Source organism: Lepisma saccharinum, chromosome 6 (genome assembly GCF_977018435.1).
Source record: "Lepisma saccharinum chromosome 6, izLepSacc3.1, whole genome shotgun sequence".
Classification (NCBI taxonomy): Eukaryota; Metazoa; Arthropoda; class Insecta; order Zygentoma; family Lepismatidae; genus Lepisma; species Lepisma saccharinum.
In genome coordinates, this window is record NC_139234.1 from 97,480,004 (window position 1) to 97,493,831 (window position 13,828).

The following is a 13,828-nucleotide window of genomic DNA, read 5'->3' on the forward strand; positions in this document are numbered from 1 at the left end:
ACAATACCCTTATGAAAATCTACGTCATACATTTTTTTCGGAATACTATTTTCCTGATCGTAACACCATACTATTTTTTTAATAGGCCCTTCAACAAGATGAACAATAGAAACGACAAGGTTTGTTACGAAGGTGGTTTTACCACTTCCTGATGCTCCACAGACCATCATTGTAAAAGGATGAACGAGTTTCGGAAACATTATGTTACACAAATTACTTTACGGGTTTTGTGCTCTGAGAGTTCTGTGGGAGAATGATAGGTATTCATTCTGTTAACATAATATATATTTTATTCAGAATCAAATAAGCACATTTATAATATATGTTCAAGACTTTACTTTATACACAATGAACACAGGCATTTTATACAGAATCAGATTTACAATAATTGTATGTACAAGAAATATATTTACTTCATACAGAATCCAAAAGGATACGAGAGGTATTTATCATCAAAACATCGTTTCACCAAGACAGGTTGATACAGACGTGTTTCCAATGAACTGATGACCTGGAATTCTTTTGTTCGTCTAATTCGGAAAATATTCTCCACAACAACTTCATCTTTTCCATCTTTAACCATATCACACATTGTTTGAAAATTCACCAATGTCAAACTTGACACGTTCAGCGTGATACCTTTTACTTTGCAAATATATTCAGGTTCAGAAAAAGGTTTACATATTTTCAAACTGTAACATTTTGGCCCTGTTGAGACAAATTCTTCACACACCGCATCCGAACCAAACTCCGTTAGTTCATCAGTCAGTTCACCAAGCGCATCACCTAATTGTGGGTGGTATTCCATCGAAGGGTTATCAATGTAGATTACAGAATCTGTGTCACAGTAGCACACTCTATCGCCTAACTTTTCCAGAAGTTCGTATAATTTAAGACGTGCATGGCAGGTTGTGAATGCACCGATGGGAACACTCACCTTGTCATTTTGTGGAGCAGCCTCGGTGACATATTTCCAGTTTACCACTACCGTGTCCTGGTTGATAAATATAACTCCACCAATAATAATGTTCGGATCGGTTATCTTATCAAGGAAATCCTTAGATTCAGTGATGATTGTAGTTTGTGAGAGGTTTTCCCGTTGGCTGAACTTTCCCCACAAAGAATTCAGGCACAGTTTTGCGAGAGTGCGTTTACCGGGGTTCACCTCAATGTTATTTTCATCCAGCAAAATCCCCTCCCTCTCAAAATATTGCTGAATATAGGTTTCTTTATTCTTTTGCGTCTTACACCACATCGGCCATCCACTTGCTTCCTGTTTTATTTTCAGGAAGGTGTTCACATACCCCGTAAACAGCCCCCCCGTTTTTGTGGCAGGGTCATACACAGCTGTTTCATATTTCCATACTTCAGATACCGACAGTATGGTATAACCAAGAGAACATGCTTTACGCATTTCCGCTATCACCCACGTTCCTGAAAGTGCACGTTGTTCTACAGAATGTTGACAGGTACCTTCACATTTTAATTGTAATCCACATTCCTTGCACAAAACAAACATGAGTTTCTTGTTCATTTTTGTGGGTAATACAGGGTGAAGAAGTGTTTGAGGTGGGAGGACTTTACATTTTATAAAACCTTCCATGGCTAATATCTCCGGTACAGAAGGCATGGAATCTTCAAGGAATATGGTAGGGTGTCCTATTGGGTATACACAGTATTTGTTAACATAGGGGTAGAGACTGGTGAAATCATAGTATTTCAGCTGTTCACCCTCCTTGATTTTATAATAAGTTCTCACAGTCTCCACTCTACCACCATATAATGCATCACGAGGGTTTAGAGGTGTACACTGGACAACTGGATGTGATGACAAGTATTTATCAAGTTGTGGGTCAGCGTCCAATATTTTCTTAAAGTCACACTCCCACATAGTTACCACATTATATCCTTCAGACTGAAGAGCACTGATTTTACGACATGTTGTTTCATATCGAAATGCTGCCGTGTTCACACGGTCGACATAATTGTTGTTTTGAGTTTTCTCCTGCTGGTTGCTACCATCCTCTTCTCCCGCTTCTCTGTCAAACTCCGGATATACACACCGGTTTGTGGATATACATCGTGGACAGCCATGAAACCAGCACCCGAAAAACTCGTAACACGTTTGTGTCTCTTCACGGAAACCGTCTACTTTGAAGCGTGCACCCAACACATATCTCTCACGGGTTCTCCCACCGTGGATGATTGCGAAATTGTTTTGCTCCTCGACATATGTTAACCATTTCAATGCAGCCTTCGACATTATGTCGGCATGGTGGTAACCTCCTTGGGGGATTATACCAATGCTCTCACTAGGCATGAACTGCTGTCTGTAGATTAATGAACATACGGATGCTATTGTAATACACTTTTGGAAGATGTCTATTTTGCTAATATCCATAAAATTCTGTCTTAATTTTAAACAACCCTGCCTCAATAGTGTCACGTCCTTAATGCAATATTCCAACAGCTGTTCTTTGTTGTTGAAAGGAACATTGTTCTTGCGTTCGTTTTCGTACCATAGCATAAATTTAGTTTGATCTTCCACAGATTTCATGTGATCATATCCGTATGCTGAAGGCGGTGGCATTTCTCCTACGTAATTTCGATGTTCGTAGGTATTCCACAAATGTGGATAATATCCTTTCTGCATCGGTAAGCCGAAGAGTTTGGAAAATCCAGCAAGGTTTGATTGAACGTAGTTTAAACTATCGATGAAATGTAGATTCTGATACTTCATGCTCATGATTTTCGTTCCATTCAAAACAATTCTAGCTGCCATTCCTCTTTCCAACATTCTGCGTAACAGAAATGTTGAGTCATATCCACGTGCATTGTGTGCACAAATAGTGACGTTATTGAATTTGTGTTGCAGTTCCAGGTACGATAAAAATGTATCGACTGGGTCATCCCAAAATACATATTGACGTATTCCGCAAACTCGACAAGGTATTGATAAATCTTCTTGTAAATAACATGCATGACAGGCTGTTTGGATCACGATCAGATTTGGAACATGAAGAAAAGAATTGTTTTTTTCTGTATAAGGGACATCAGTGTAACATTCAAAATCGTAAAATATCAACAAAAATTTGGACCTTTTGTTGGGGGTTCGGAATTGGTATGTAACAGTGATGGTTGATCGGTTTTACCTTTTTGCACGTTTTACAGTATTTTGCATTGCAGTCATGTTTCTTTTCATGTCTGTTACTTGTGAATACGATTCTGTAACATTTTGGACACTGCTGAATTTCACTACACACTGTACCATTTCGAAACGATGTAGACATATGCCTAGTGAAACATCCACGATCTTTGAATATTCTATGGCACACCTTACACGTGATGGAGGTGTTAGATTGCGGTACACATGGTGGTGTGGCACGGCACATAGAGCATATCTGTTTACAAGCGTGACTGTGTGGTTTACCAAATATCAACTCATTACACCCGCGACATTCCTGCGTTGCTGCAAATGCCCCAACACGATTAACAATAACATCAAAATGTTGCTGAACGTCATCATACAAGAGGTAGATGCATTTAGACACATTTCGTACTTGCCCCTCAAAGAGTATGTCTTTAGGATCTCGAAGACTGTTGTACACAATTATCTTATAATCGCTAAGGTATTGTTGGAATTTTCTGAGTTCAGGTATCCCACTTCCGATACATGCATCGGCTGTCAGATTCACACCAGCTTTAATCATCAGGTCAAACACAGGTTTTTGCAGTTTGAAACCGGCTCTGTAGGAATTATAGGCAGGATCTCGATCTGCATGTGCCTTCCCTATAATCAGAGCTTCAACCAAACACAAAGGCTTATCTCTATTTCGCACACGTACAACACTTCTTTTCACTGTTGAAGCCATGTGATTCGAAAGACAATACACACGTTTACCACCACCACCACCAACCGGTATGTTAACGTGGTCAGCTTTTAACATTAAACGGTCTGTAAAGTGAAAGGTCTTAGCACTCTGAAGTATTTTAGACAGAATATCCCAAACCATATCAGGTTTCAACTGATCACATCTATGCCATCCCACATAAATATCTTTCACTGTCACATCGGATACATTAGAAAGTGTGAGACCGATCTGATCACTATCCTTGGCACCTTTTTTCACATAAAGCAGTAAATTTTCCACACCCTCACGTATCCAGGTCTGGGGGTCTACATTTTCGGGTTGCTTGGAAAAACTAAATTCTACACGTTGTCCTTTAGCACGGAATTTTGGATAACTACGTTCTTGTATATTGTGGAATATAATGTTACCAATAGCTTGGTCCACCCAAGGCACATGCTTCCTTTTCCTACTCTTCTTACCTCCAGAAGACTCAGATGTAGGGTCAAGCACATTCTCGATCGAAGGCGTTGGATCAGGCCTCCATGAAGGTCCTGGTACAGGTTCCGGTGCATTTGGGGGTACACCACCTCCTTCTCCAAAAAGTCCGGGATCGGGTCTCCAAGACGGTCCTGGTCGAGGCTCCATCCCCGGTGTGGGAGCACCATCCCCTGCCATTTCTGGTGGTGAAAGAGGGTCGGATGCGCCTTGATGCGATTCGGAAGATGCAGTCCCCTTCGAAGACGTCCATTCTTCCCCGGAGAGCTCTGGTACGGTCGTTGTCACAGTTTGCAGCATCCGATCATACTCCTCCACTAAGGTGATCGTCTCTCCCAAGATGATCTTTTGCGCAATATGTAACAAAACTTCCTGGAGCTGTTTGGGTGTTTTGAAATACCCATCACGAAATAGCGCAAGCAAGTCGTCACCGGATAACTGCCAGTACATGGTTCCACCACGATCGTATCACTGAGACTGTTTAGTGGAGGGGACAATGTGGTTTTATATGTAGACACGATAGCACATTCGCTTCCGGTTGGTTTTGCACTTCCTCGAGATAATTCGCAATCTTCTAACTAGGCACGATAACACAATCACACATTCTTCCGGTCGATTTGTGAACTACCTCGAAATAATTGAGTCTATCTATTTATTGTGCTTGAGGCGTAGAATACAAATATGGTGTCATTTGCGGTCTAGCATTTTCGGTTACCGAGATATCAGGATTTGAAGTTTGAAGGTCATTTCAAGGTCAAGTTTCCAATCGATAGATCTCGAGGCGTAGAATCCGAATATGGTGTCATTTCCGGTCTAGCACTTCCGGTTACCGAGATATCCGGGTTTGAAGTTTCAAGGTCATCTCAAGGTCAAGGTCAAGGTCATCAAGGTCAAGGTCAAGGTCAAGGTCATCTCAAGGTCAAGTTCAAGGTCAAGGTCATCTCAAGGTCAAGGTCAAGGTCAAGGTCATCTCAAGGTCAAGGTCAAGGTCATCTCAAGGTCAAGGTCAAGGTCAAGGTCAAGGTCATCTCAAGGTCAAGGTCAAGGTCAAGGTCATCAAGGTCAAGGTCAAGGTCAAGGTCATCTCAAGGTCAAGGTCAAGGTCAAGGTCATCTCAAGGTCAAGGTCAAGGTCAAGGTCATGTCAAGGTCAAGGTCAAGGTCATCTCAAGGTCAAGGTCAAGGTCAAGGTCATCTCAAGGTCAAGGTCAAGGTCAAGGTCAAGATCAAGGTCAAGGTGTATATGTATATGTAATATATATATATACTCTGACATATGTGTGTGTGTGATATATACATATATATATATATATATATATATATACTGTTATTAGCGGTCATTAACTTACGGTTACAAAGGTATACGGTTTTACACTTTAACCATGAGTTATGTGTGTTAGCTGGTTCTGTGACATACTGCGAATGGTTTGTCATTCTCGTTAGCAGAATATGATACCGCTATCCACCCACTTCCGTACAGAGATATCAACATCCACCCATTTCCTTACAGAGATATCAACATCCACCCATTTCCTTTTGATATTGCGAATGGAAAATGAAACTTGTCGAATACACTGACAGTGTTTGTTCTGACATCTTATAGAAGCCATCAAGAATATGGAGAGAGAGAACTTTGTAAGTATTCCAAGTAAATAATTAACATAATCATTTTTTATATATATTCAATATATGTTTATTATTTCCATTTATTCAAAATACATATATGGATCAGAAAAAACAGTGTTACTCTGCACACATGTCAAGTTATATACATTACATATATTGAAATAACGAAAATTGAATAAGATGATTAGTGTGTTAGCATTGTTAGTTTTTAGTTATCCAATTTTCGTTTTTTCAAAATCTCTAGCATCCTCTTCTCCATTTCACCTTCTGTACCCCCCATTTTATCTATACCTCTCGGCTTCCGCACACCTTTGAAAACTTCCATCAGTTCAAAACACACTTTCATGCTGAAGTGGGATGGTACATAGGTAGCTTTTTTTATATTTTCAATAAACCCCTCGAACATCTGACTTGTTTGTTTCTTCTCGAATATGTACGTGAACAGCTTGACGAGGTTGTCGAGCCTAACCTCCATATCCTTGCACACCTCTTCCAGATTTTCCAACAACTCTCCAGTTAAACCATTCTCCTCGCAAAAATCTACAAAGCACGCAATCTGCTTCTCAGCCTGCTTCGCATGGGTCTTGCTCCATAGATTCCTTCTCTCACCTCCACGTTCAGCTTCATTTTTCACATTCGCGTGTAGGAGGTCAAATTCGAACGGTAGGGATGCCATCTGGAAATAAGAAACAAAAAGTAAGACATATGTTTTTTGTTTTCAGGAAAAGTTTTTCACCATGGGCAACATGATGAAAACACAGTTCATATTAAAGCAGATATTCGGTGTGATGACGGGTACGGAAGAGACGTTTCTCAGAAAGATAAGGAATATATCGGCGAAATATGACAGCATAAATCAGCAAAACAGAACTTTCTTCAAGCAAAAAATAGACGCCATGAGGGGGCAGTTGGACCAGATGGAAGGGGAGCTGGACCGGAGATTCGGTACTCATGATATGCAGAACCAGATTCTGGACGAGTGCCGTACCCACCAAACAGGGTAAATACCATATTTTATAATACAATATTTTTGACACGTCTATTATATTGGAATACATTTTTTCTGGAATTCTCAAATTATAATTTCTTATACACGCATATTTACAATTTTTCGATTAAAGTATCTGATAATTCCCGATTCACACATAGAAACATATTTTCCTATACTTACAAACGTTCTTCTAAATTTAAACATTTTAATCATTACTAATTCGTTCTATATATTTATATGCATTTTCTCACCAAATATTTCTATTTATTTACAGGTTCGATACTCTCCGAAAAAGACATGTAAGACGTTACCACCTCTACAGCGTTTTAGTTTCTCGTATACATGATGGGTGGCATTTTTTTTCCCCCCAACTACGTCGAAATTCTGCTTCGCTAATACAACTACCCTCATACCATTTCTCTTCCGTACTCCCACCTGGACGTATCGTTGATTCCGGTAAACTTTCAGGAGCAGGTACGTCACTACTACAATCCGAAACTGGTTCAGCTGGGGATAATTTTCCAATCACCCCACCGAAAAACGTCAACACCCAGGACACCAAACCCATCATACTCACCTTCGAATAACGGTTCTATCGCTTCCTCCGGTAACAACTATCTCCAATCATATACACAGCTGAAGATGTCTGGTGAATAGTGAAATTCAAACACAACGGAACTTTTTATATACCTACCTACCCCTCCTCTTCCTCGCTGATAACTTCTCCCTGAAGTTCCTTGCGCATCCTCTCGCGCAGAGCGTCGAGTGCCCACGTACCTCGTCGATCCTCCTCCCCCGGTATCGCATACACATCCACCTCTTCGGAGAAACGTACTTTTTTCTTTTCTTTCCTTCCGTTCTCCATCCAGCAAAAAAACAGTATCACATTTTCTCTATCTTTGCATTTACAGTCCCAACCGCAATCAGCACATGTTCCGACACAAATAGCATTTATCTCAACTAAACTGATAACCAACGCCCCTAAAACCAATTAGACACATCCGCTCTTTTCCTTTTTGGCCGCTCTCCATTCAGCCGCCTACTAACGTATCCTGCACACAGTCATACCTTATCAACGTTCCCACAAACTTCTACACGCCCATTCCAAGAAACACCCGACATGTCCCAACACGTGTTCCACAATCTCTCCATATCGATTCAACATCCCAACACATCTCCTTTCCAACTCCTTTATCTTCTCAACAGTTCACTCTTATCAACTTCAACAGTCATTTACGCCCCCCAACCGGAAACCCATATCATCATTCCCAGAAAACCAACCGTAGTCACTTCCTCATTAACAACAGGAAACCCCAACCCATATCAACATTCACAGAAAACCGTCACCTCAGCATTAACAACAGAAACTTATAACATATTCCTACACAAACCCAAAAGGCAACGCCCCAAACATGTTCATTTCTGTCCTCCATTCATAAGCATGTTCGAGCATGTTCAAATTTAGAGCAAATACATACCAGTTGGAAACACTACTCTTTTTATTCACATTTGGCAACACTCATCACAATTCACACACAATTATTCTCCTCTCCATCCACTTATCATTTCCGCCCAATTAACAAACCACCCACCCCCCTCTTATCTACTTCCTTATCTCTCTTATCTTATCTACTTCCGGTTCAAACGAAATTTATACGAAGTTTTCTTCGTCAACGTCATTTCCGCCCAGACCAATTAACAAACCCCCACCCCCTCTTATCTACTTCCTTATCTCTCTTATCTTATCTACTTCCGGTTTAAACGAAATTTATACGAAGTTTTCTTCGTCAACGCCGGTGCGTTTCTACTACGGAGATATGAGAGTTTGAAATTTTATATAATCCTATCGTAAAATGTGTGTAATTCGATATTTTTAAAATGTTTCAACAATCAAAATCTATATTTCCAATCTCCTCGACAACGACTACAATCGCGCCCAAATGGATTGTTAATTTTATCGATATTAGGTTAGGTTAAGTTGGGTTAGGTGTGGTTAGGTTAGGTTAGGTTATGTCTACCTGATCCAGTTTAGTGTAAAATCACTTCTGTATCTTCAAGAGCAACGGAGATATGAGAGTTTGAAATTTTATATAATCCTATCGTAAAATGTGTGGAATTCGATTGTTTTCTAATGTTACAACAATCAAAATCTCTATTTGAAATCTCCTAGACAACGACTACAATCGCACTCAAATAGATTGTTTATTTTATTGTTATGAGAGTTTCCATGGTAACTTAGCATGAATATAACACATGGATTACATTTTTTCCCAATGAGCCAATAGAGAGCGTCGACCTGATTCCATTGAATGTTATATCACTTCTGTATCTTCAATAGTAACGGACATATGAAAGTTTGAAATTTTATATAATTATCTCGAAAAATGTGTGGAATTCTATTGTTTTAAAATGTTTCAACAATCAAAATCTGTATTTCAAATCTCCTCGACAACGACTATATTCGCGCCCAAATAGATTGTTAATTTTATCGTTATTAGGTTAGGTTAGGTTAAGTTGGGTTAAGTTAGGTTAGGTTAGGTCGACCTGATTCCATTTAGTGTAAAATCACTTCTGTATCTTCAATAGTAACGGAGATATGAGAGTTTGAAATTTTATATAATCCTATCGTAAAATGTGTGGAATTCGATTGTTTTCTAATGTTTCAACAATCAAAATCTATATTTGAAATCTCCTATACAACGACTACAATCGCACTCAAATGGATTGTTTACTTTATTGTTATGAGAGTTCCATGGTAACTAATCATGAATATTACACATGGAATACATTTTTCGCCTTGAGCCAATAGAGAACGTCAACCTGATTCCATTGAATGTAAAATCACTTCTGTATCTTCAATAGTAACGGAGATATGAGATTTTTAAATTTTATATAATCCTATCGTAAAATGTGTTTAATTCGATATTTTTCAAGAATCAAAAATCTATATTTCCAATCTTCTCAACAGCGACTACAATCGCGCCCAAATAGATTGTTTAATTTATTGTTATGAGAGTTTCCATGGTAACTTAGCATGAATATAACACATGGATTTCATTTTTCCAATGAGCCAATAGAGAGCGTCGACCTGATTCCATTGAATGTAAAATCACTTCTGTATCTTCAATAGTAACGGAGATATGAGATTTTTAAATTTTATTTAATCCAATCGTAAAATGTGTGGAATTCGATGGTTTTAAAATGTTTCAACAATCAAAATCTATATTTCCAATCTCTTCAACAACGACTACAATCGCGCCCATATAGGTTATTAGGTTAGGTTAGGTTAAGTTGGGTTAAGTGTGGTTAGGTTAGGTTAGGTTAGATCGACCTGATTCCATTTAGTGTAAAATGACTCCTGTATCTTCAGTAGTAACGGAGATATGAGAGTATGAAATTTTATGTAATTCTATCGTAAAATGTGTGGAATTCGATGGTTTTAAAATGTTTCAACAATCAAAAATCTATATTTTAAATCTCCTAGACAACGATTACAATCGCACTCAACTAGATTGTTTATTTTATTGTTATGAGAGTTCCATGGTAACTAATCATGAATAATACACATGGAAAACATTTTTCCCATTGAGCCAATAGAGAGCGTCAACCTGATTCCATTGAATGTAAAATCACTTCTGTATCTTCAATAGTAACGGATATATGAGAGTTTTAAATTTTATATAATCCTATCGTAAAATGTGTGGAATTCCATTGTTTTATAATGTTTCAACAATCAAAATCTATATTTGAAATCTCCTATACAACGATTACAATCGTACTCAAATGGATTGTTTACTTTATTGTTATGATAGTTCCATGGTAACTAATCATGAATATTACACATGGAATACATTTTTCGCCTTGAGCCAATAGAGAACGTCAACCTGACTCCATTGAATGTAAAATCACTTCTGTATCTTCAATAGTAACGGAGATATGAGATTTTTAAATTTTATATAATCCTATCGTAAAATGTGTTTAATTCGATATTTTTCAAGAATCAAAAATCTATATTTCCAATCTTCTCGACAGCGACTACAATCGCGCCCAAATAGATTGTTTATTTTATTGTTATGAGAGTTTCAATGGTAACTTAGCATGAATATAACACATGGATTTCATTTTTCCAATGAGATAATAGACAGCGTCGAGCTGATTCCATTGAATGTAAAATCACTTCTGTATCTTCAATAGTAACGGAGATATGAGAGTTTTAAATTTTATATAATCCAATCGTAAAATGTGTGGAATGCGATGGTTTTAAAATGTTTCAACAGCCAAAATCTATATTTCCAATCTCCTCAACAACGACTACAATCGCGCCCAAATGGATTGTTAATTTTATTGTTATTAGGTTAGGTTAGGTTAAGTTGGGTTAAGTGTGGTTATTTTAGGTTAGGTTACGTCGACCTGGTTCCATTTAGTGAAAAATGATTTCTGTATCTTCAATAGTAAAGGAGATATGAGAGTTTTAAATTTTATATAATCCTATCGTAAAATGTGTGGAATTCGATATTTTTAAAATGTTTCAACAATCAAAATCTATATTTCCAATCTCCTCGACAACGTCTACAATCGCGCCCAAATGGATTGTTAATTTTATCGATATTAGGTTAGGTTAAGTTGGGTTAAGTGTGGTTAAGTTAGGTTAGGTTATGTCTACCTGATCCAGTTTAGTGTAAAATCACTTCTGTATCTTCAATAGCAACGGAGATATGAGAGTTTGAAATTTTATATAATCCTATCTTAAAATGTGTGGAATTCGATTGTTTTCTAATGTTTCAACAATCAAAATCTATATTTGAAATCTCCTCGACAACGACTACATTCGCGCCCAAATAGATTGTTAATTTTATCGTTATTAGGTTAGGTTAGGTTAAGTTGGGTTAAGTTAGGTTAGGTTAGGTCGACCTGATTCCATTTAGTGTAAAATCACTTCTGTATCTTCAATAGTAACGGAGATATGAGAGTTTGAAATTTTATATAATCCTATCGTAAATTGTGTGGAATTCGATTGTTTTCTAATTTTTCAACAATCAAAATCTATATTTGAAATCTCCTATACAACGACTACAATCGCAATCAAATGGATTGTTTACTTTATTGTTATGAGTGTTCCATGGTAACTAATCATGAATATTACACATGGAATACATTTTTCGCCTTGAGCCAATAGAGAACGTCAACCTGATTCCATTGAATGTAAAATCACTTCTGTATCTTCAATAGTAACGGAGATATGAGATTTTTAAATTTTATATAATCCTATCGTAAAATGTGTTTAATTCGATATTTTTCAAGAATCAAAAATCTATATTTCCAATCTTCTCGACAGCGACTACAATCGCGCCCAAATAGATTGTTTATTTTATTGTTATGAGAGTTTCCATGGTAACTTAGCATGAATATAACACATGGATTTCATTTTTCCAATGAGCCAAAAGAGAGCGTCGACCTGATTCCATTGAATGTAAAATCACTTCTGAATCTTCAATAGTAACGGAGATATGAGATTTTTAAATTTTATTTAATCCAATCGTAAAATGTGTGGAATTCGATGGGTTTTAAAATGTTTCAACAATCAAAATCTATATTTCCAATCTCCTCAACAACGACTACAATCGCGCCCATATAGGTTATTAGGTTAGGTTAGGTTAAGTTGGGTTAAGTGTGGTTAGGTTAGGTTAGGTTAGATCGACCTGATTCCATTTAGTGTAAAATGACTTCTGTATCTTCAATAGTAACGGAGATATGAGAGTTTGAAATTTTATGTAATTCTATCGTAAAATGTGTGGAATTCGATGGTTTTAAAATGTTTCAACAATCAAAAATCTATATTTTAAATCTCCTAGACAACGATTACAATCGCACTCAAATAGATTGTTTATTTTATTGTTATGAAAGTTCCACAGTAACTAATCATGAATATTACACATGGAATACATTTTTCCCATTGAGCCAAAAAAGAGCGTCAACCTGATTCCATTGAATGTAAAATCACTTCTGTATCTTCAATAGTAACGGAGATATGAGAGTTTGAAATTTTATATAATCCTATCGTAAAATGTGTGTAATTCGATATTTTTAAAATGTTTCAACAATCAAAATCTATATTTCCAATCTCCTCGACAACGACTACAATCGCCCCCAAATGGATTGTTAATTTTATCGATATTAGGTTAGGTTAAGTTGGGTTAGGTGTGGTTAGGTTAGGTTAGGTTATGTCTACCTGATCCAGTTTAGTGTAAAATCACTTCTGTATCTTCAAGAGCAACGGAGATATGAGAGTTTGAAATTTTATATAATCCTATCGTAAAATGTGTGGAATTCGATTGTTTTCTAATGTTACAACAATCAAAATCTCTATTTGAAATCTCCTAGACAACGACTACAATCGCACTCAAATAGATTGTTTATTTTATTGTTATGAGAGTTTCCATGGTAACTTAGCATGAATATAACACATGGATTACATTTTTTCCCAATGAGCCAATAGAGAGCGTCGACCTGATTCCATTGAATGTTATATCACTTCTGTATCTTCAATAGTAACGGACATATGAAAGTTTGAAATTTTATATAATTATATCGAAAAATGTGTGGAATTCTATTGTTTTAAAATGTTTCAACAATCAAAATCTATATTTCAAATCTCCTCGACAACGACTATATTCGCGCCCAAATAGATTGTTAATTTTATGGTTATTAGGTTAGGTTAGGTTAAGTTGGGTTAAGTTAGGTTAGGTTAGGTCGACCTGATTCCATTTAGTGTAAAATCACTTCTGTATCTTCAATAGTAACGGAGATATGAGAGTTTGAAATTTTATATAATCCTATCGTAAAATGTGTGGAATTCGATTGTTTTC

The 13,828-nt window shown here is 37.1% G+C and overlaps 1 protein-coding gene across 1 annotated transcript; it reads right to left on the reverse strand.

Moving 5' to 3' along the window:
* Window positions 1-409: 409 nt before the first annotated feature.
* LOC145989175 (uncharacterized) lies at window positions 410-2,797 on the reverse strand. Its single transcript, XM_083124468.1, has one exon. The coding sequence runs from the start codon at window positions 2,795-2,797 to the stop codon at window positions 410-412; it is 2,388 nt and encodes a 795-aa protein (XP_082980594.1).
* Window positions 2,798-13,828: the final 11,031 nt, after the last annotated feature.

What these genes read in the sequence shown, in the direction of transcription:
- LOC145989175 (XM_083124468.1), bottom strand. Translation starts at nt 2,797, where the DNA reads ATGTTGGAAAGAGGAATGGCAGCTAGAATTGTTTTGAATGGAACGAAA.